A 20,882-nucleotide genomic window follows, 5' to 3' on the forward strand; every position below is an offset into this window, starting at 1 on the left:
TATTAGTATAAATTATCTAGATAAGGGGTGACCTAGATTTACTTCTAATATCTTACCCAAAATAAAACAATGGTCCCTACAAAAGAAAACCATGGTCTCTAAAAAAAAATCGTTCTACAACATGGACCGAAGCAACTGAGTTAGATTAATAGGCCCATAGTACCATACCATAGACCAACTCTTAGCCGAAGCAGGTCTCCCATTAACACCCAAGAGCACACTGAAAAACCCTTATCCAAAGACGCAAAAACCAGACAGACATAGTAGTAGATAGTAGTAGAACAAGAACACCATTTTCTCCAAAAATGGCACTTCATCTTCTCTGGGTTCCATCAACAATCTGTAAAAAAGAAAGAAACCATCCAAATCTCACACTGCACAAACCTTCTCAAACCCTTAATTCTCTATCTTCTCTTTTCTTCTCCAACTCCTCTTCTTCTACAACAATTAGAAAACAGAAGAAGAACCCTTTTATCATTCAATACTCTTTTCCAACACAACAACAATTAGAATCTTCTGCAGCAAAATCTGTTGAAACCCCAACAGAAGAATCAGGACCTAAAACTAGATTACTTGCTCAGAATGTCCCATGGACTTGTACTAATGAAGATATTAAAAATCTCTTTGAGAAGTATGGGACTGTTCTAGATGTTGAGGTAAATTTGTCTCACTGTCTCTAAATTTTTGTTTCTGTGTAAAAATTGAATTATTAATCTTGTTTATAATCTGGGTGTTTTGTGAAATTGTTGTGTGTTGAATTTTGAATGTGGTGCTTATCTATAAATTGGGGTTTTGTTTAAATGATTTTTTGAAGCTCTCAATGCATAGCAAGACTAAAAATAGAGGATTGGCATTTGTAACAATGGGTTCAGAAGAAGAAGCTGTTGCTGCCATGACCAATCTCGAAGCCCATGTAAGCATTTCTAATTGTTCACTACTGCAGTAGAGTGGTTATTTTCTGAAATTGCTGCATTCTAAGTTTCTGGTTATGTAATTCAGAATGTGTTTGGTTTGTTTTGTTGCTTAGGATTTCGATGGTCGTATATTGAAGATTGCTTATGCACATCCAAAGAAAAAGAAGGAAATTCGTGAAGCGCCTCCAGCACCAACGAAATTCAATGTTTTTGTTGGTAATTTGTCATGGGATGTAACGTCTTCGGATCTCAGAGAGTTCTTTAGTTCTTTGAATGATAATGTTGTATCAGCGGAAGTTATTTACCAGACTACTGAATTAAGAAAGCCAAGTGGATATGGTTTTGTTTCTTTCAGTTCCAAAGAGGAAGCTGAAGCAGCTATTACTGCTTTCAAGGGGAAGGTAAACTATCTGGGTTCTTATGTTTCTGATTGATTATTGCTTCACTTGTTTTTGGTTGCAAAATTCTCATTATGGTTACTGGTGCAGATATTGATGGGAAGACCGCTTCGACTCGCACGTAGCAGAAGAAAGTTGAAAGAAGAAGTGAAGGCGGGTACAGCATTCGGAGGACCATCCAGTGAGGTGAACGGGGATTAAGCCGAAGAAAGTGTAATGTAACTGTTAACCATGCACTGGTTCTAGTCCTTCATACATCCTTGTCTATTAGGTGAGGTAAAATTTTGTAGAAATTTCATAGTGTAATATGTATAACTTTGATGGTTGCTTACTCACTGGTTACAAGTGTTCTCAAAGCTTTCGTTTTGTACTTAGAACTGCATAAACTTGGTCATTATGACATACAAAATCTTAATGTAGACACCCTAGAGGTTTCTTTCCAAGTTGTACTGCTTTTAAGTTTTCCCGTAGGGATCGTTCTTTTAGGTTGGCATGGTGTAGTATAGTGGTGCAAGAAGCCGTGAACAACCTTTAGAAAGATATAAGGATTCTATTGAATTTTCACGAAATCTGACAGTTCGGTACAACTAAGCTGGAAACTTATTTCTTATCCGGTTTGTCACCTATTTGCCATGCTTATGACTTGTCTAAGATAACTTGCTTTAAGATTGTTTATCTTGCTCCATTCTAACTCTAGTTTAATATTTGATTTCCTAAACCTCATTAAGCCTTTTAGTTGCAGATTGTATTTTCTTAATTTTACAATATATGGTTGATGTTTATGTGCCTTCCCTAACTTTAATTTCATAATGTATGTCTAACGTTGATTGGTTGCTTACTCACCAATTGCAAGTGTTTTTAATGCTTTCATTTTTGGTACTTGGAACTGCATAAACTTGATCACTATCACATACAAAATCTTATTGAACGCACCCTTAAGGTTTTCCCCCCAAGTTGTGCTGCCTTAAATTTTCAGTTAGGGATCGTTTTCTTAGGTTGGCATGGTGTAGTGTAGTGGTGGGAGAAAACATTTAGAACTTATAGAGTTTGAGTTTCTCGAAATCTGAAAGTTCTTTGCAATTTAGCAGGAAATTTACCTCTAATTTGGTTGCGTAACTTGTTTGCCATCTTGTCCGAGTTAACTTGTATTTCTCCATCTAGCAGGAAATTCATTTCTAATTCGGTTTTTTCACTTATTTGCCATGCTTATGACTAGTCCAAGTTAACTTGCTTTAAGATTGTTTCTGTTTCTCCATCTAGCAGGAAATTTGTTTCTAATTCGGTTTTTCCACTTATTTGCCATGCCTCTGACTCGCTTCAAGATTGTTTCTGTTGCTCCATCAATCCAACTCTGTTTCAACATTTGCTTTCCTAAACGTCATTCACCTTTTAGTTACAGATTTTATTTTTCGATATCTTACAAACATTCATTGATTCACATGGTTTAGCATCCCTGAAGAGGCAAATTCTCCAATCCATAGTAGACAGTGGATTCTCGCATAGCGAGTATTCTGTACGAAAAATAGGTTGGTAAAGTATGTCTCTCTGAGTGTTAGATGTTGATGGTCCTGATTTTGACATTCCACCTAGTTGACTAGATACGTGATTGTTTCATCGCTCCAACTGTATACCCTTGCACAATTCATCTCTTCTTTTTTTTTCCGCACATTTTCAGATTTCTTCCTCCTTAACATAGCTTCACATCTTGGTTAACTATGTTTGTGTTGCACATTGTTATGGAGGAGTTCATAGGACTGGAGAAGAAATATTACAGATCACCAATGCACTATGCAGGGCCTGGTGTTTGCCACAAGTAAAGCTTAAATGCCCCTTTTTTGGAAGAAAGGTCACTGTTGAATATGCTAATCTATCTAAGCAAGCAAAGCTAAAAAGAGTCGGAACTTTGCACCAAATGCCAAAATCTTACCTAATTAAGAGTTTAACCTTGTGTGCACGTCTGTCTCTTCCATAAACCAAAACCTAAAAACACCAATTACAGCACTCTAAATCCTCGGATTAACATCATAATCGCCAAATATTATATACCGAGTTGACTCATTCGATGGAAGCGTACATAAAACAAAGGTGAAATCTAAAAAACAGATAAGAAGAAGTGTTTTTCTTTTTATTAAAGACTTTTTTTTGATTGATTGTCATGTACGCCAGTAATGGTTCCCTAAAACTCAAGATTCTTCTTCTTCTTCTTCTTCATACGTTTCACAACTCAATAACCAGAATCAGGAAATTCTTGTTTCTTGTCTTGTTTGCAACCAATTCACAGACCCTTTACTCCACTAAATCAAAAACCCGGATCTTTGTTTGCTTTCAATTTACTTGTTCTTCTTCTGATTTCAGAATACCACAAAAAGTTGGGGGTTTGGGGAAGAAGGGATAGATGATGAATAACTTGTTTTCACAGAGGACTTACGTCGATCTTATGCAGAATTGTGATCTTCCTCCGCCTCAGAAAGTCTTTGCCGGAGCTGAAAAATCTGTGATCAACTGCACCACCAACACTCCACATTATCACAGGTAAGGGTCCATTAATGAGTTCTTATGTCGTAATTAGAGTCTAATTAGTACTTTTAAAACATGATCTTGTTTGTTATTTGTGATTTTATATTTTCTACAGTATTAAGAATTGTGGTGGAGAAGATGAATTCTCAATCCCAAAAGAAGTGTCTGAAATCGAAAAGATGAATTTATTGAGAGCTTTGCAATTATCGCAGACGCGAGCGAGAGAAGCAGAGAAGAAAGCCAAAGTTGTAACCCAGGAGAGGGACAATCTTGCTAATTCATTTCTTAGAGAATCCCTGAGAATGTTTGCTTACAAACAATGGGTAAAACTGCTTGAATTTGAAGTTTCTCAATTGCAATCACAGAATGAAAATGAACACAAATTGCCTCGGTGCAGTTGCGAAACCGATTCGTCTTCATCATCAGAGGAAGAGGAAGTAGTAGGAAATGAAGAAGAAGAAGGTGTAGTAGGAAATGTGACATGGTACATGGCGTTAGCTTTATGTTTTGGATTTGCTGGTGTAGGATTTGTTTTTGGGTGCAGATACTACTACTACTACTACATTATTTGAGAGATTTCTTCTTCTTTTCCATGACTTTTTGAGAATGAATAAGCTAAAGCTGATGAAATGTAATAAGTTCCCAACTCCAATACAAATGCGACTTGTTTTCACCAAGGAGATTCAACCGCGGTTGGACTTGTTGTTGAGATAGGAATGGGACATATTGGATCTGCCAAGAAGAGTTGGAACGAGTTGTGCCATGTCCAAAAGAAAAACCTCCGAAAATTAAAAATAAACTGAATGAGAAGTTGAAAGAAGAAGATATCATTAAAAATAAAGTGGTTATCTTTTACGCACCAACTAATTAAACAGAGGCTCCACAAATGAAATCATCATACCTAAAACCCACATGCATATGCACTGCATTATTCAAGCTTTGCTCTTTCTTTTTTTTTCGTTTTTGCAACCCAAGACAAAAATTGTGGGAAGTCACCATCTCATAATTTTGATGGCAACATCGATCCCCTTTGGTTTAATCTGCATGACTGGTAGTAGTAGTTGTACTAGCTGTCTACATTTTTTTTTTTTTTGTTTGTTTTGAACCCCTAACTTATAACTTGGGAGTTCAATTCCGATTGATTAAGTTAGGTTGGTTGTTGGATCCTCCTTGATCATGATTTTAGTTTGCGCGTATAGATGGTACTAAGAAAGTAAGAAATGATCAAAAAAGATACATTTCTTTTTAAAAAAGTGAAATTATCAAAAATAAATTCCTTTTACAAGGGAGCTATGATCAAAAATTATTTGTCAAAATGAAAATGATTAGATTATGATTCGTAATTTCATACAATAATTTTTGTTTCAACACTTTGCCGTTGGTAACAGTCATTACTCGTCAGTTTTTGAGTTATGATTGATTTTATATAATCAAAAATAAAATGAAATTGATTCCACAAAGTGTTCATAACTCTGTTCCGACTTAGTCGAACAAAAATACGCTAAAATCAACTTTAATTTCGAAAAACTTCTTTGCGCTGATGTAATTATCATCGGATTCATGAACCATGTATTTGGATAACAACCATCCATTCTTGGTGAAAATTGTAAAACCTCAGATTGGTTTACTATATGCTTTAGGTAATGCAATTCGATATAAAATTAGAGGCACATTGTAATGTAATTCATACAACTAGCATACTCGATAATTATACTGAATTGTTGTGATATTGTAATAGGGTTAAGTGGTAAAACGCTCCAAAAATGGATCTCAAGGTTTTGAAAATGTCCCGGACGTTAGAGAAAAGATTAAAATGCCCAATTCCATTAGTTTTGGGGCATTTTGATCAAAATTGGGCATCTTGACCAGTCAAAGGAGTTTTGAAATTCCATTTTTATCCTTCTTAATCAAAAACCCCCAATTCGCCACTACCACCGCCACCACCAAACGAACAACCACCAACCACCATCGTTGCTGCCACCACTACCACCACCATTCCCACAACCGCCACCACCACTACCACTAGACACAACCACCACCAACACCACCGCCACCGCCTCCCGCACCACTGCCGCCGCCGCCGCCATCACCGCCACCACCACCGTCACTATCACCATCGCAGCCACCACCACTACCACCGCCACCATCACCGCCAACACCACCGCCACTATCACCATCGCTGTCACCACCAATACCACCGCACCACCACCACCTGAATCCTAAATCCTGAACCCCAAACCCTAAACCCTGAACCCTGAATTCTAAACATTGAATCCTGAATTATGAACAATTTATCCTGAAGGGCAATTTCGACTACTTAACTCTGTTTAACGGAAAATCTAACGGAATGTGGCATTTTAATCTTTTCCCTAACGTCAGGGATATTTTCACAACCTTGGAGTAATGATGAGGTGCATAAATTTTTTACACATAATTATAAATGAAATTGAAAACTTATTACGTCGCCACCAACAACAGAGCATTAGGATTCCAATAATTTTTGTGCGCTTGAACATGTCTAGGTTAGGGTAATTGAAGAAAATTGGTTGATGCAATGTCCAAATAAATGTCCATATGGATGAGGCCAGTCAAACTAAAACACCTTAAAAGTCTCTTGTTTCATCCCTTCAAAACATTGGAGTAGGTTTCAAGTTAGGTATTGTACTCCACATTTTGTGCTGGTATGTCTTACTTTCAATGTCTTCTTAGAAAAATGCCACGTACTTAGTTAGTTTGTATCCTAGTTAGTAATTCGGGATTCGGCAAACGTACGGAACGGCAAACGTACGAGTATTATATGATTTTGTAAAATCCAGATTCGGTCCAAAATTCGGTCAACGGGACGTGATTCGTCAGTAATTCGGAACGGCATACGTACGTGTATAATTCGATTTATAAATGTGAGTTCGGTTCTGAAAATTCGGTATCTATATATAACAAATAATTTGTATTTTTAAGGTCATAGACCAATTTTTATACATATGTGTGAGTTATCTAAAGAAAAAATAAACTTAATATGATGATATTAATAATATATACAACATTAGTTATCCAAGAGGACGTCGTATGGTGGTTTAGATGCTTGGTTAGTGAGTTTGAGATCTCTCTCACCTTCACCTTCAAATCTCTTCAGTCGTTTTTGTTTCATAAAAATTACAACACGTCTAATATTCGGTCGTGTATGCTCGGAAGGCAGTAAAGCCCAAAAAGTGGAGTCTTTGAAAAGTAAAAGCTAAAGAATTTATGGCGAATTAAGCGGACGTATCATTCGGAATACGTAAAATTCGTGAACGGTTCGCGAATAATCCGGGAATGCCACATAATACGCGACTTGGGTTCGGAGTTGCAAACGTACGCGAATAAAACGGTAAAATTCGTGATACGGAAAAATTCGCGAATGATTCGCGAATCATTCGCGAACTTACTAACTAGGGTTTGTATTGTTCTTCTTTGTCTTAATCAAGGTTAAGTTAAAACCTAGAGACCAAGATCATCTTTTGACTAACAAACTTTGCTTATTATAAACGCATTTACATGTTTTGGGTCCAAAATTTTAAGCTAATGAGTTGCTTTTTTTTGACAAAACTTGAACCATTTTTATAATATGTTTTGTTGACAAAATTTGACCCACTTTTACCTCTGCTAGTTCTCTCTTTGTGAATCATTCTCATAAAGTGCTAAAAAGTAGTATGAAGAGAACAGTTGAATCCAAAAGAAGGTCACCAACTTACTTCTAGATGTGTTTGTTGATCTTTATAGACATAGATCAAAATTTTGATGTTCTCATACTCTAACTGCCACATGGTTTGGCCAAAACATAATAGTCAAATGATGCCTGAAAATCCATGAGCAAATAATATTGCATTGCCGAAACACTACTATACAAATCCTATTTTTATCAGACAGATATACAAGCACGTGTTTTGGATCGTATCTCCTGGTAGAAAAAGTTATACCTTGCTCCAACTACTTGCCTACTGGGACTTTATCTCATTGAACGTACATGAGAAAGAACTTCGAAATTGACATTGTTTTTGGGACACATCAAATCTTATCTTTACCTTTATTTTTAGGTATAAAATCTTAATCAAGTCATCCCCATTGAACAAGAATAAATTTATTATCACGACTAGTTATATTAACCCAAGTTAGTAACTGCTCCCTCCATTAAATATAAGGACCATCCCCTCCTCTCATTGTTATCACATCTCACATATCTTTCTTTCTTCCTTTCTTCTTCATTCTCTGTCTAATGGCCAAAGCTGGAGTAGCAGTTTTATGTGCAATCACTATATTGTTTAGCTGTTTCATGTTGAGCTTAGCAACAGACTACACAGTCGGAGATACAGCTGGTTGGGCTTCAGGTGTGAACTATGATACTTGGCTTACTGGTAAAACCTTCGCTGTTGGTGACACCTTGGGTAATTAATCTCCCACTCTTAAATCTCTTGCGTCCCTTGGCCGTAACTCTAATTAACAGATTTTTTATTTTTATTTTCCGATGATGAATTTCTAGCTAAAATATTGATGTACTGTCGTTATTGCAGTGTTTAACTATGGATCAGGTGCACATTCAGTTGCTGAAGTGAGTAAAAGTGATTACGAGGGTTGCTCATCAGCAAACGCATTGGCTTCAGAGAGTGATGGTGCAACAACAATTAGCTTAAACAAAGCAGGAACTCGTTATTTCATTTGTGGAATCCCTGGACATTGTTCCAATGGAATGAAATTAGCGGTTACTGTTGGAGCAGCAGGAGGTACCGGAACAGGAGGAAGCACCACTACACCAACAACCACAACACCCACTACCACTACTCCAACCAGCACCACCCCATCTTCATCATTTGTCGTTGTTCCTTCTGTGACTGTACTTCTGTTCACCTTGATGTCATTTCTTATGCTGTGAGGCAGTAGTGCTCTGTCCATCTCTCTAGCTTTTTTGTATGAACATGTCATGGTAGATGATAAAAAGAGAGAAAGGGGCCGTGTTGATGATTTTTACTTGCACTGATGCATTTGAGGAGTTTAGTTTTATATTTAAAATTTGTAATGACGGATTAGTAGATTGATTAATGTCATGTTATTTATTGTGAAAGTGAATCAATCTTAATTTTTCAAGGAAAACCCATATACATTTTCCAACTAAAAATAAGAATCGGTGGTGCAAATTACCCAACCCCAGTCCTTTACCTCCCTCAGCACCACTTGATATATCCTCTTCTTGCTAGCAATGGGCTCAACAATTGGGCATGTCAATTGCTATAGTTGCTGGCTTAAACGAAAAGCAAAGTTAGGCTCTTTTGTTAAGACGTACGGTAACAAAATGTCACATGGAACACTCGTTAGATAATGTGCATAACATTGGATCCGCACGGTCTAAAATCCATTCGAATTTCACTGGAAATCCTCACATTCTTTCCATCTAATTAGTAGTATTTGACTATTTGGATATTAAGCTTAACATTTTCTAAAACTCTACAGTGTAATTAGCAACCACTTATATTGAAAACTTCAACAGGAAATGCAGATACAGAGTTTGTTAAAAGTCGATATCAAGAATTATATGTTGCTGAACTAAGTCTTTTTAAATCTCTTGTTGTCTATGTCATTGTGCTGTTCAAAAATTTCTTCTTTCAGGTGTTTTCTTGCTGCTTTTTGAAACTGTGTTTTGTGGTTTTTTGCTTTGGTATGAAGAAACTACAGCTATGCTGCATATGTGATGTGATGCAGCCTAGGGTTGTTAGAACTTGGAATAGGGTTATTATGAAGTCTAGAGTTTAGGCTGTATGGACCATGTAAATGGGTTGTTGCATGTGACTTGAAAATGATATGTCAATTACTTCTCTACCAATTTGGTCATCCAGACTTCGTAAAAAGTAATTAGTATGTTTCATGAAATGACTTTAATCCTCAACTACTCATACCTTGTATGACCGGGTTTTATCATTCTCAAGCCAGGTATAAGCAAACCCAGTTACCAAGCCACGTCACATTTGAAGGCACTAGCTAATGCGTAATGGTTATCTACTCACCAAAATCATTAGGTGCTTTTCTTCTCATTCCCCGTAATCAGACTTTAGTTAGGTCGTCTTTGTTTTTTTCTCCCTTGACCAGATGGTAAGCAATTGTTTTTTTTTTTTTCCCTTGACCAGATGGTGAACACATCACCAGCAACCATGTAAGGGTGCTAAATTGACTAGTTGGGCCTAAGATTGTTTCACTGTCCTTATTCCTTTCACTGGCAAAACCATTAATCCAGGCCCAATTCACAACATGACTTGTCATGATCCTTAGTTTTATGTCAGATAATGTTGGATTTTCATAATTATCATTTTGGTAAGGATAACAAAGTTACTTTTCCCCTTTAAACTATCCATTATCTAGCTCTCATAAACAGATTAACTACAATGGTCTTCTGAATTTCCTCCTCGATCTTTTTTTGAAATTGCAATGTGGCTCATTGTTAAGGTCATAATAACCACCTCAGTCTTTGACTTGACCAAGCAACGGTTTAAAACCTAGTAAAATCAAAAACCTGGTAGTAAAATCAAGAAAAGACTGAAAAACCCTAAATTCACTCTAACCTCCTCCCTCAACCTCTTTGACTGAGTTTTTATTTTTACTTTGAACAAAACAGAACACGCCGCAAAAGCAAAACACCACTTTATTCTCTACTTTAACAGAGAAAAGAAGAACACAGAACAGAGCTGATCAGATAGATGTGTTGGTGAAGAATCACTGAACAAGTTCCCAAAACAACAACCAATCTCAAATTCTATTCAGATAAGTAAACAACACAAATGAATCAAATTCCATGAAATTTAAAGAGACTTAAGAAGCAAAATAATGTACTAGTATAAGAAAAAAATCCATCGATTAGATAATAAATAGATAAGATGAGCACAATGTAGCAGAATCATCACTCATTCATCCCAAATATGAATAATAATCAAATAAATATACCATAACCAAAAAAAACTAGAAAACTAAATAATTAAAGTGTAAATCCCTCAGATCTAGAATAACAAAGAGGCTAAGAGAGCAGATGATGCAACGAGAAGAACAGCGCCGTGAGTAGCAGCACCGTTGGCTGGAGCTTCAGAAGGAGGCGAAACAGGTGATGAAACAGGAGGAACAACAACTCCGGATGGTGTTGATGGAGCAGGAGCATCAGTTGGTGGTGCAGGTGGTGATGATGTTGTTGGAGATGGAGATGGTGTTGTTGTAGCAGGAGTTGGTGATGGAGATGGAGATTTTGATGATGAAGGAGTTGGTGCTACTGCTGATTTAGATGGTGTTGGTGCAGAAACTGGTGACTTTGATGGAGATGCTGCTGGTGCTTTTGATGGTGATGATGCTGGACCTTGTGCTAATGTTGATCCGATAACCATAGCTAACAACAACATTGTGATAACAACTTTAGATGAAAACGCCATTGCTAAATCACTCAAAGATCTTAAAGAGAAAAAACTGAGAAATCTGAAGAAAAACTGAGAGAGAACTGAGATGAGAAGAAGAGATTTGAGAATTCTTAGGTTTGGTGATGAAGTGTGATATGGCTGTGGGGATTGGTTGAGTTTATATAGGCAGACTAGAGGGGCAGAATTTTAGACCGTTTGATATTCTAATATCACGCACTATTCGGCACAAAATATATTTTGTTTTTACTTGATTTTTTTTTCTTAATAACAAAGTTAATTCGTTGGATTATGATTTGGTATATCTCGGCGTATAACTGTTCACGCGGTAAAGTTATGAGATGGTCTGGAAGGTGTAGGATTTACCGTGTTTTTGTTACGTGTACGGGTTTGAACTTACGGTGCTGGATGATTTGGGTAGGTGGGAAACTACCAAATCATTAGGAAAGAGGTTTAAGGTTTGGGGAACGTGGGTGTGTGAGAAACTTCGGAAGAACAAGATTATAACCATTTGTAGAGTCCTCGAGATATGGATTCGTCGAGATTTGGGGAATTTTTCTGAAACCTAGATTCTCTTTTTCCCATGGTTATCCTTCGAACCTAAACTCTTCTTGTATTGGGTTCTCCAAACATCGACGTTCGAAACATTGCCAAGGTCGAACATGATAGTGTGTGTCTGCTGTTCATAATCTTATCTCTGATATTTTTACCACAAAAATAGCCGTTGGATGGATTGAAAACTTGTAAACACCGGGACCCAAAAACCAAGACCATGATTAAAGTATACGGTCAGCATATAAAATAACATTCATCATGCATTTAAAAATTCATCAGCTCGTAAAGAAGACATTTAAAAGTAAAATCAACCCACATTCATTCCATGAGCAAGAGAGCGGCCATTATGGTTGAGATACAGCCCCGAATGTTTCCATATAGAGAAAAACGTGTGAATGTGGGGGGAAAGGGAAAATGTAACCGACCGAGATTGGCCACACGCCAACACCGCAACAGCTTGCTAGCTTCCCGCTTTAGGAATTCTTTTGACTACGCGTCTCTGGATGAAATCCCATTTTGGGAAAATTTGAAACACTAAAAATTTAGAAGTTTGACTAGACTACTCATGTTCACACTATTCTGTGGGCAAGTTTACTTAATGCACAGCAATTGCGAAACAACGTACATTGGAGTTGCAGAAATATATATTTTGCGTCTAGATCGTCAAGGAGGATTATATCATAAAAATCTGACGGTTTGATTAAAATGCATACCTATTGGCATTTAGGCCATAGTCCCTTCCGTATCCCTTACATGTGGAGAAATATCCAATTTGTCATGTATTATCGTTTCCCATATCCCTATATGCGTAGGAAAGAAAAGATTTCGTGTAAAACTGAATTATCATTTTACACTAACATTTTTTTTTTTTATTTCTTACTAAAATTCTTTTTTTTTTTATTTTTTTTTATCTTCTTATGTTTTTCTATTAATTATCTTTTAATCTATACAATTTACCCAACGTACAAAAATTTGGATAAAAAAAAACGGAAACTGCACGATTCACACAAAAACTAAGTTTCTGTGTCATGTAGGGAAGGGATAAAAGAAGATCATAGTGAGGAGGCTGCCTTGTGACCCATATCCCTTTCCTACATATCAGGGATAAGGAAGGGATAACCCCTCTCATAATACTTGGCCTTAAGGTTAAAAAGAGTAGATGACCTTATTGAAGAAGGAGATGCAAGAGCAAAAGAGACTCCGCATGAGATGAATGAGGCTACTGTCAATCTGGTAATCCATCTTTCTGTCATACATTTCTTTAAATTTCAGTTTTACATTTATTCTACTCGTGTCTTAAATTTTTGGAATATTTAAATTTTGTATATTTTGTATCCGTTCATTGCATATATTGTAACTTGATAATTTTTCTACTATTTTTAGTATGAAGATCCTAAGCTGGAATTGTAATGGCTTTCTATGAAAAGAAACCAGAGACCATTTAGAACACTTAAATTAAATTTATTCACTTGATATTATTTTTTTTTACAAATAATGATATATTAATTTAAAAGAAAAAATACATTATAAAAGGTTGGATGGGAGTCTCGCCAAAAGCTGAACTCCAACACCTATTTGAATGGCCACCCATATTCTATGAAAAATAAAACTGCCAGAACCAGCGTTTGCCACATTATTCAACAAACAATTCTTCAACCTTTCCAAAAACGTAATAGTATCTTCATCAAGCTCCCTAAGGTTGTAAAGGCCAGGATACCGAAGACATAACCATGAGCCACGCACTTGTCCAAATATTTAGTGCGTTTGCGTTGAATAGCCCGAAAAATAGCTTGACCAGGAATAAAAGATCTGATACCACTTCATGTGAAAGGTGAGACACAAGTGACATGTAAACAAACATCTTGATCATTCTCCCAATTGTGAACAAGAACATCAGCAGGCCTCAAAGTATTCATTACCTCCAGACAAGAAGCTTAGATCAACTTCTTTCCTATCAGGTACACCAGCCTTGTAACAAATGTCAGCAAAAACATCTCGAACCAAATCATGTCGGTATTTTATCCTAACATCACTGGCACAATGTAGTGCGTGATCCCCAAAAATATACATCTCCCTATTGCAGATGGAGCACAAACTACCTTCGGTAAAAAGAGGTATACCGAGTCTGCACCTAACCACACTCCTGAATTGCCTCGGCCCGAGACTCTGATTAAGCCCACAAATGGGTAAGACTCTGATTAATTTTGTCTGAGACTAAAATTAATGATGTTATAATCCTAAATCATACTAGTTACCTTAGAATGCCTAACAGATGAGCATGTGGTATTATCCTTTTTTGGAAAGATGGTTTTACTCTAGATATAGTTAACTCATCTTCCAACATGTTCCATGCTATAGTCAACAATGATCCATTTAAGGATGAGTGATTCCTTTCTTGTATTTATGGAACTCTATATAAGAATGACCAGCTTAGTCAGTGGGATTATATTAAAAAAAAATTGTACTTCTGTCTTTGTACCTTGGGTCCTCATTGGGGACCTAAATATCACCATGGATATAACAGAAAGAAATACTAGTTCTGATATTACTTATCAAGAAGTTCTAGACTGTATAAAAGAATCGCACCTATCTGACTTCGCTTTCATTAGAAATATCTTCACTTGGACCAGCGACAATCATGGTATAGGTAAAATTAAGTTCATACTTGATAGACCTATTGTTAATAATGAACGAAACAAATTTTATTATCTCTATACTCTAAGACAATCATCACAGGAAAATATTGGAAATTTTTTGAACACGGGCTCACAAATGATACATGTATAAACGAAATTATGAATGCCAGGAAATATAACATTACAAGGTCTGCAGCTTTCATTTTTTAGGAAAAATTGTCTAACACTAGACACTTATAATCCAAATGGAGTAAAACTACTTTTGGCCACATCCAGTCTAGAATCACAAGTCTTCAACAGGAACTCATCCATTTGCAAGCTATGAAAATGCGAGGGTCTAATAATCACACCCAACAATTCGTTTCGCAATCTGAGAGGACTTACTCCAATATACTTTCTAGAGAATCAACTAGACATTCATACTCAATCCAGAATAAAGTATATCAAAGAGTGTAATATCTCTAACTCTTAATTCAATCCGCAATCAGCAAATAGAAATCTGCAAGCCCGATTGAATATAAGAGGAGTTACTTGAATGGTACCAAAGACCAATGTTCAAGTGTCAATCAATGTAAATCAACAACCAAAGGTTAGATATTGTAATTGATTGATCTTAACGCATAACCTTTGATATTTCAATTATATAAAAAAATATAATGTGGAAAAGAAATAACATATACACCAGAATTTTGTTAACGAGGAAACCGCAAATGCATAAAAACCCCGGGACTTGGTCCAGTTTGAACACCACACTGCATTAAGCCACTACAAACACTAGCCTACTACCAATTACTTCGGATTGTACTGTAGTTTAACCCTAATCAATATCACACTGATTTAAGGTACAATTGCGCTCCTTACATTTATGATCCCAGCAGGATACTACGCACTTGATTCCCTTAGCTTATCTCACCCACAACCAAGAGTTGCTACGACCCAAAGTCGAAGACTTGATAAACAAATCTGTCTCACACAGAAAAGTCTACAGGATTGAATAAATCTGTCTCCCACAGAAATACCCAAGATTTTTTGTTCCGTTTTTTGATAAATCAAGGTGAACATGAACCCATTGATAAACCGGACTTATATTCCCGAAGAACAGCCTAGTATTATCAATCACCTCACAATAATCTTAATCGACTAGCGAAACAAGATATTTTCTGGCTCCACAATCACAATGAAGTCTTCAAGTCGTTAACCTACAGGGTCTCGAGAAGAAACCTAAGGTTAAAGGAGAATCGACTCTAGCAATACAACTAGTATCACACAGGAGGTATGAGGATTAGGTTTTCCAGTTGTTAGAGTTCTCCTTTATATAGTTTTCAAATCAGGGATTGCAATCCAAGTTACCTTGTTAACAAAGCATTAAATAATCACCGTTAGATGAAAAACCTGATTCAACCAAGATAATATCTTTCAACCATTAGATCGAACTTAGCTTTTTACAGACAAATGAAATGTACCCTCATTTAGGTCTATGTAACCGTACCCAAACGTATACACTCACGTTGGCTCAACAATGGTCAACCGAAGTTAGCCATATGGTTACTCTCATATTAACCTTACTCATCTTAACCATAACTAGTTCAAATGACTCAAATGAAACTAGTTAAAGAGTTGTTAAATTGTATAGAAGACACAATTGAAACCAAATCATTTTGATTCACTTGAATCAATCATGAACATTATATCCACGGTTTGCAAAGATTGTATTCCTTAAGATTTAAATGTTCAAGTTCATGAACATACCGATTTGACAAAATAACCATCTTAAGTATGCGTACGGGTATGCGTACTTAAGCAACCGGATTTGAGTTTGTTAAGTTTCCAAACTCAGCAGAAATTCTCGGTTTGAAAACTTCCGCCAGTATGCGTACGGGTAAGCATACTTAAGGTGACTAGTTTAGGAGTTTGTAATTCCCAAACTCAGCAGATATTTTCGGTTCGAAAACTCCCTCCAGTATGCGTACGGGTATGCATACTTAAGGTGACTAGTTTAGGAGGTTGTAATTCCTAAATACAGCAGATATTTTTGGGTCGAAAACTTCCACCAGTATGCATACGGGTACGCATACTTATGTTGTCTCCTTCACCAATTTTGTATACACACATATGCATACACTTGGTTCTCGGTTTATGGATTTACACACTAATGTGTGAACACACTATATATGCTTATATCCAAAGATGGTTATATCATCAACTCTTAATTTCAATCATTGAAACTTTCTTAGAGGACGTTATATAGTTTTTGTTCACAAACTATTTTTCGTCAAAGTAATTTTCAAGTTATTGAAATTATCATAATGAAATATTCCAAGGCAACACCAAATGATTGTATCACACAAACTATATTAGATGTAACTCGGCAATTTTCATATGATCTTATTTGGACTTTCATCACGAATGTAAGATGAACATGGCTATAACGAAAGCTTGCCAACACATACTTCGAGAAATATATAAGCGAGATAAACTCAGATCGAAATCTCAAATGTGTATAATAGAAAACTATATCGTAACACGACTTATGTCTGAATATAGGAGATAGAGTAGAAATATACTTTCCAAGTGATAGATGAGTTTAAGTCTCCACATACCTTTTGTTGATGAAGTTCCACAAGCTCCATGTAGTGATCTAGCCTACAAATTAGCTCAGAAGCAACTCAGGATCTCTAAGGATAGAGATCAGATATTGGGAAGAGAAGAAATAGGGAGAGAAAGAAGATTTTTGATTAATCATTCAACACAGGTCCAAAAGAGACCAATCTGCATATACCCACTCTCTCACAAGGACAGAACGTGTGAGTAGCACGAGGGTAACTGGCTAAACATAATTATAAAACATAATTAATGAACGATTAACGGCTAAACTGAGGTTCCCCATAACAGTAGGGTGCCCATTAACTAAGCTAGCCTAACTTAGAATTGTGATTTTATGACAAATGCTCTCCCTTCTTTAGATTCTTGTCCTCAAGAATCCCTTTTGGAAATTGCACTTTCATGGCCTGCTTGTCTTCCCAAGTAGCTTCAGAGTTATCCATTCCTTCCAATTGAATCAATACTTGCTTGACTGAAAAATTGTTCTTCTTGATAATTCTTGTGTCTAGCACTTGTAAGGGCCTCACCTTCATCTCTCCTTACAATTGAGGTAGAGTTGTTTGTGGAAAGGCTTCTTCTCCAAGCTTGGGTTTCTGCTATGAGACATGAAAGGTTGGGTGGATTTTGGACTCATATGGGAACTTAAGTTTGTAGGCCACTTGACCAACTTTTGCTTCAACCTGATAAGGTCCAGAAAATTTAGCAGATAGCTTCATGTTCCTCCTCAGTTGGACTGAAGTCTGTCTATATGGTTGTAACCTCAAGTATACTCAATCTCCCACTTCAAATGACCTCTATGTCCTTTTCTTATCATCTTGGCTTTTGATTCTGTGTTGAGCTTCTTCTAGAGATCCTTTCAATAGCTGTTTCATGGATTTCCTCTGCTCTATGTAGTCATCTACATCAGGATGAACTCCTTGTTCTGCTGAAGAGACCCCAAATTGTGGTGGTGCATATCCATAAAGGGCTTCAAATGGGGTGATCTTTAGGATTGTATGAAAATTGGTGTTGTACCACCATTGTGCCATTGGTAGCCAATTGACCCATTTACTAGGTTTAAAGATGGTCATACATCTTAAATAAGATTTCAAGCAAGCATTCACCCTCTCAGTCTGTCCATCAGTTTGAGGGTGACAAGTTGTGCTCAAGTGTAAATCATAACCCATCCTAGCAAAAAGGGCTTGCCAAAAATTGCATGCCTATCTGACACTATAGACTTAGGAAGACCATGAAGTTTGAATATAGTGTCAATAAATACCTTTGCCACTAAAACTGCAATGTAAGGGTGGCTCAAAAGAATAAAATGGATGAACTTAGTGAGTCTATCCACCACCACCATTATAACCTCCCTGCCTTCAGATTTTGGAAGACCAGAGATGAAGTCCATGCTTATGTGTTCCCATGCTTGCTCTGGGATGGGCAGTGGCTGAAGTAGGCCTGCTGGACTGGTGTTAAAACCTTTGTGTTGCTGGCACACATCACAAGATTGGACAAAAGTCTTGATATCATTGTGCATTCCTATCCAGAAGAAGTATAACTTGGCCCTTTGGTAAGTGGCTTGTGCTCCAGAATGCCCTCCAATGGGTGAATAATGAGTGGAGATAATGACTTTCTGTCTTAATACTCCATGTTGTACAATATAGATCATTCCCTTGTACCTCAACACTACTTGCTGATAAGAATAACCCTCTACTTCTCCATCTTGTACAGTTAGATTAGGAATTAACTCTTCTACATGAGTGTCTTCTTTGTAACTATCTTGAAATTTTGTGAACCACTCAGGTTATAGTTGGATTAAACTCTGACATGAAGATTTATCTTCCAAGTGGCCTCTGGGTAAGGCATCTTCTACTTGGTTCTAAGAACCCTTCTTATACCTCAATTCATAATCATACCCCAATAGTTTGGCTAACCATTTTTGTTGTGGTAGTGAGTGAATCCTCTGCTCCATGAAGTACTTAATACTTTGGTGGTTTGTGAAGATTGTGAATTTGTTTCCAAGTAAGTAAGATCTCCATTTAGTTACAGCCATCACCACTGCCATCAGTTCCTTTTCATAAGTGGACATGGACAGGAATTTGGGTACCATTCTCTTGTTGTAGTAAGCTATAGGTATTCCTCCTTGCATCAGTATTGCTCCAACTCCAGTGTCACAAGAATCAGTTGATATCTCAAAGGTTTTACTGAAGTATGGTAACACTAAGACTGGTGTGGTGGTGACAGCATCCTTCAACTTTTCTAAAGCAACTTGAGATGAGTTGTCCCAATGAAAGCTATTCTTTTTAAAAAGATCTGTTAATGGTTCTGCAATGAGTCCATAATTCTTAACAAATTTTCTATAGTACCCTGTTAGACCTAGAAACCCTCTCAAATCCTTGATGGTTGTAGGAGTGGGACATCTCTTCATGTAGTCTATCTTGAGGGGATCAGTAGTTACTCCCTCACCAGAGATGATATGCCCCAAACGCTCTAGCTTATCTTGGCCAAATGTACACTTGCTGAGCTTTGCAAACAACTGATTCTTTTGGAGAGTCTCTAGAGTAAGCTGGAGGTGCTTCATATGTGACTCCATATGTGGTCTGCAGACTAGTATATCATCAATTAACATTAGTATGAATTTCCTTAAATAAGGTTCAAACACATCATCCATTAATGCTTGGAATCTAGCTGGGGCATTAGTCAATCCAAATGGAATAACTAAAAATTCATAATGCCCTTGATGTGTCTTGAAGGCAGTCTTCTGGGTATCTCCAGGTGACACCCTGATCTGATGGTATCCAGCTCTCAAGTCAATCTTGGAAAAAATAAAGGACCCTTTGAGTTCATACAATAACTCTTCAATTACCGTAATTGGCTACTTGTCTTTAACAGTAATTTCATTGACCTTTCTGTAGTCAACACAAAATATCCAGCTCTCATCTTTCTTCTTAACCAATAGAATGGGGGAGGAGAAGGGACTATGGCTAGGCTTGATCACCCCTGAATTGAGCATCTCCTCCACTAATTTTTCTATTACTTCCTTTTTCACATAAGGGATTCTATAGGGTCTTTGGTTAGGTGGTGTTGCATTTGGTTGTAAAGGTATATGATGATCATGAGACCTTACAGGTGGTAATGTAGTGGGTTCATTAAATATGAAAGAGTATTTTGTGAGATTTGGTTCTAGAACTTTTGGTGTTTGCAGGATGGGTTTTATGGCTATGATGGGAAAAAATGTCCCGTCATCCCATGTTTATTCTTCTTGAGGTACTTCTGACAAGATCCAACAGACATGGAAGAAATTCTGACTTCCTCAGTAATCCCCTTGAGTTCAATCTTCTTATCTCCTTGGACAAACGATACTGTCATTTTTTTAAAATCAAATTTCACAGCACTTATATTTCTCATCCAGTCTACTCCTAGCACCATGTCACAGCCCCCCAAGTCTAAAACTCTCACATCAAAAGAAATGTTATGCCCTGCATTTTCCAGCTAAACTGAGGACATTTAGCATCACTTAGCACCTTGTTACCATATGCTACAGCTACTTGTAATTAAGCAGTAGGCTCTATTAGTGCACCACTAAGTCTAGCCATTTCTGGATCAATAAAACTATGGGTGCTACCATTTTCAATTAAGACACTGAAGGTATTTTTATTCTTATTAATTCCTTGTATTTTAATAGTGTTGTGAGAGATATTACCAGATAAGGAATGTAGTGAAATTTCCACTTCCTCTTCTAGCTCTTGGATGACTGGTGAAATGCCAGGTGATTCTTCCTCAGAAGTAGATAGCTCATCTTTATCACCAACTAACATGTAAAACTGCTGTTTAACACACTTGTGACCCATCTCATACTTTTCA

The 20,882-nt window shown here is 36.9% G+C and overlaps 4 protein-coding genes across 4 annotated transcripts; 3 read left to right on the forward strand and 1 right to left on the reverse strand.

The window, feature by feature from the left end:
• Window positions 1-225: 225 nt before the first annotated feature.
• LOC113286731 (multiple RNA-binding domain-containing protein 1-like) lies at window positions 226-1,755 on the forward strand. Its single transcript, XM_026535331.1, has 4 exons — window positions 226-656; window positions 815-913; window positions 1,028-1,315; window positions 1,403-1,755. Exons 1-4 carry the CDS (start codon window positions 306-308, stop codon window positions 1,511-1,513), a joined length of 849 nt encoding a protein of 282 aa, XP_026391116.1. The 5' UTR covers window positions 226-305; the 3' UTR covers window positions 1,514-1,755.
• Window positions 1,756-3,027: 1,272 nt separating this feature from the next.
• On the forward strand, window positions 3,028-4,506 carry LOC113286732. The gene is made up of 3 exons (XM_026535332.1): window positions 3,028-3,397; window positions 3,668-3,844; window positions 3,945-4,506. The coding sequence occupies exons 2-3, from the start codon at window positions 3,708-3,710 to the stop codon at window positions 4,399-4,401; spliced, it is 594 nt and encodes a 197-aa protein (XP_026391117.1). The 5' UTR covers window positions 3,028-3,397; window positions 3,668-3,707; the 3' UTR covers window positions 4,402-4,506.
• Window positions 4,507-7,959: 3,453 nt separating this feature from the next.
• LOC113286733 (blue copper protein-like) lies at window positions 7,960-8,948 on the forward strand. Its single transcript, XM_026535333.1, has 2 exons — window positions 7,960-8,250; window positions 8,377-8,948. Exons 1-2 carry the CDS (start codon window positions 8,082-8,084, stop codon window positions 8,733-8,735), a joined length of 528 nt encoding a protein of 175 aa, XP_026391118.1. The 5' UTR covers window positions 7,960-8,081; the 3' UTR covers window positions 8,736-8,948.
• A 1,897-nt stretch (window positions 8,949-10,845) lies between these two features.
• On the reverse strand, window positions 10,846-11,265 carry LOC113290357 (classical arabinogalactan protein 5-like). Its single transcript, XM_026539966.1, has one exon. It carries the CDS (start codon window positions 11,263-11,265, stop codon window positions 10,846-10,848), a length of 420 nt encoding a protein of 139 aa, XP_026395751.1.
• Between the last annotated feature and the right edge of the window lie 9,617 nt (window positions 11,266-20,882).

This window comes from Papaver somniferum, chromosome 6 (assembly GCF_003573695.1).
Source record: "Papaver somniferum cultivar HN1 chromosome 6, ASM357369v1, whole genome shotgun sequence".
NCBI classification, from domain to species: Eukaryota; Viridiplantae; Streptophyta; class Magnoliopsida; order Ranunculales; family Papaveraceae; genus Papaver; species Papaver somniferum.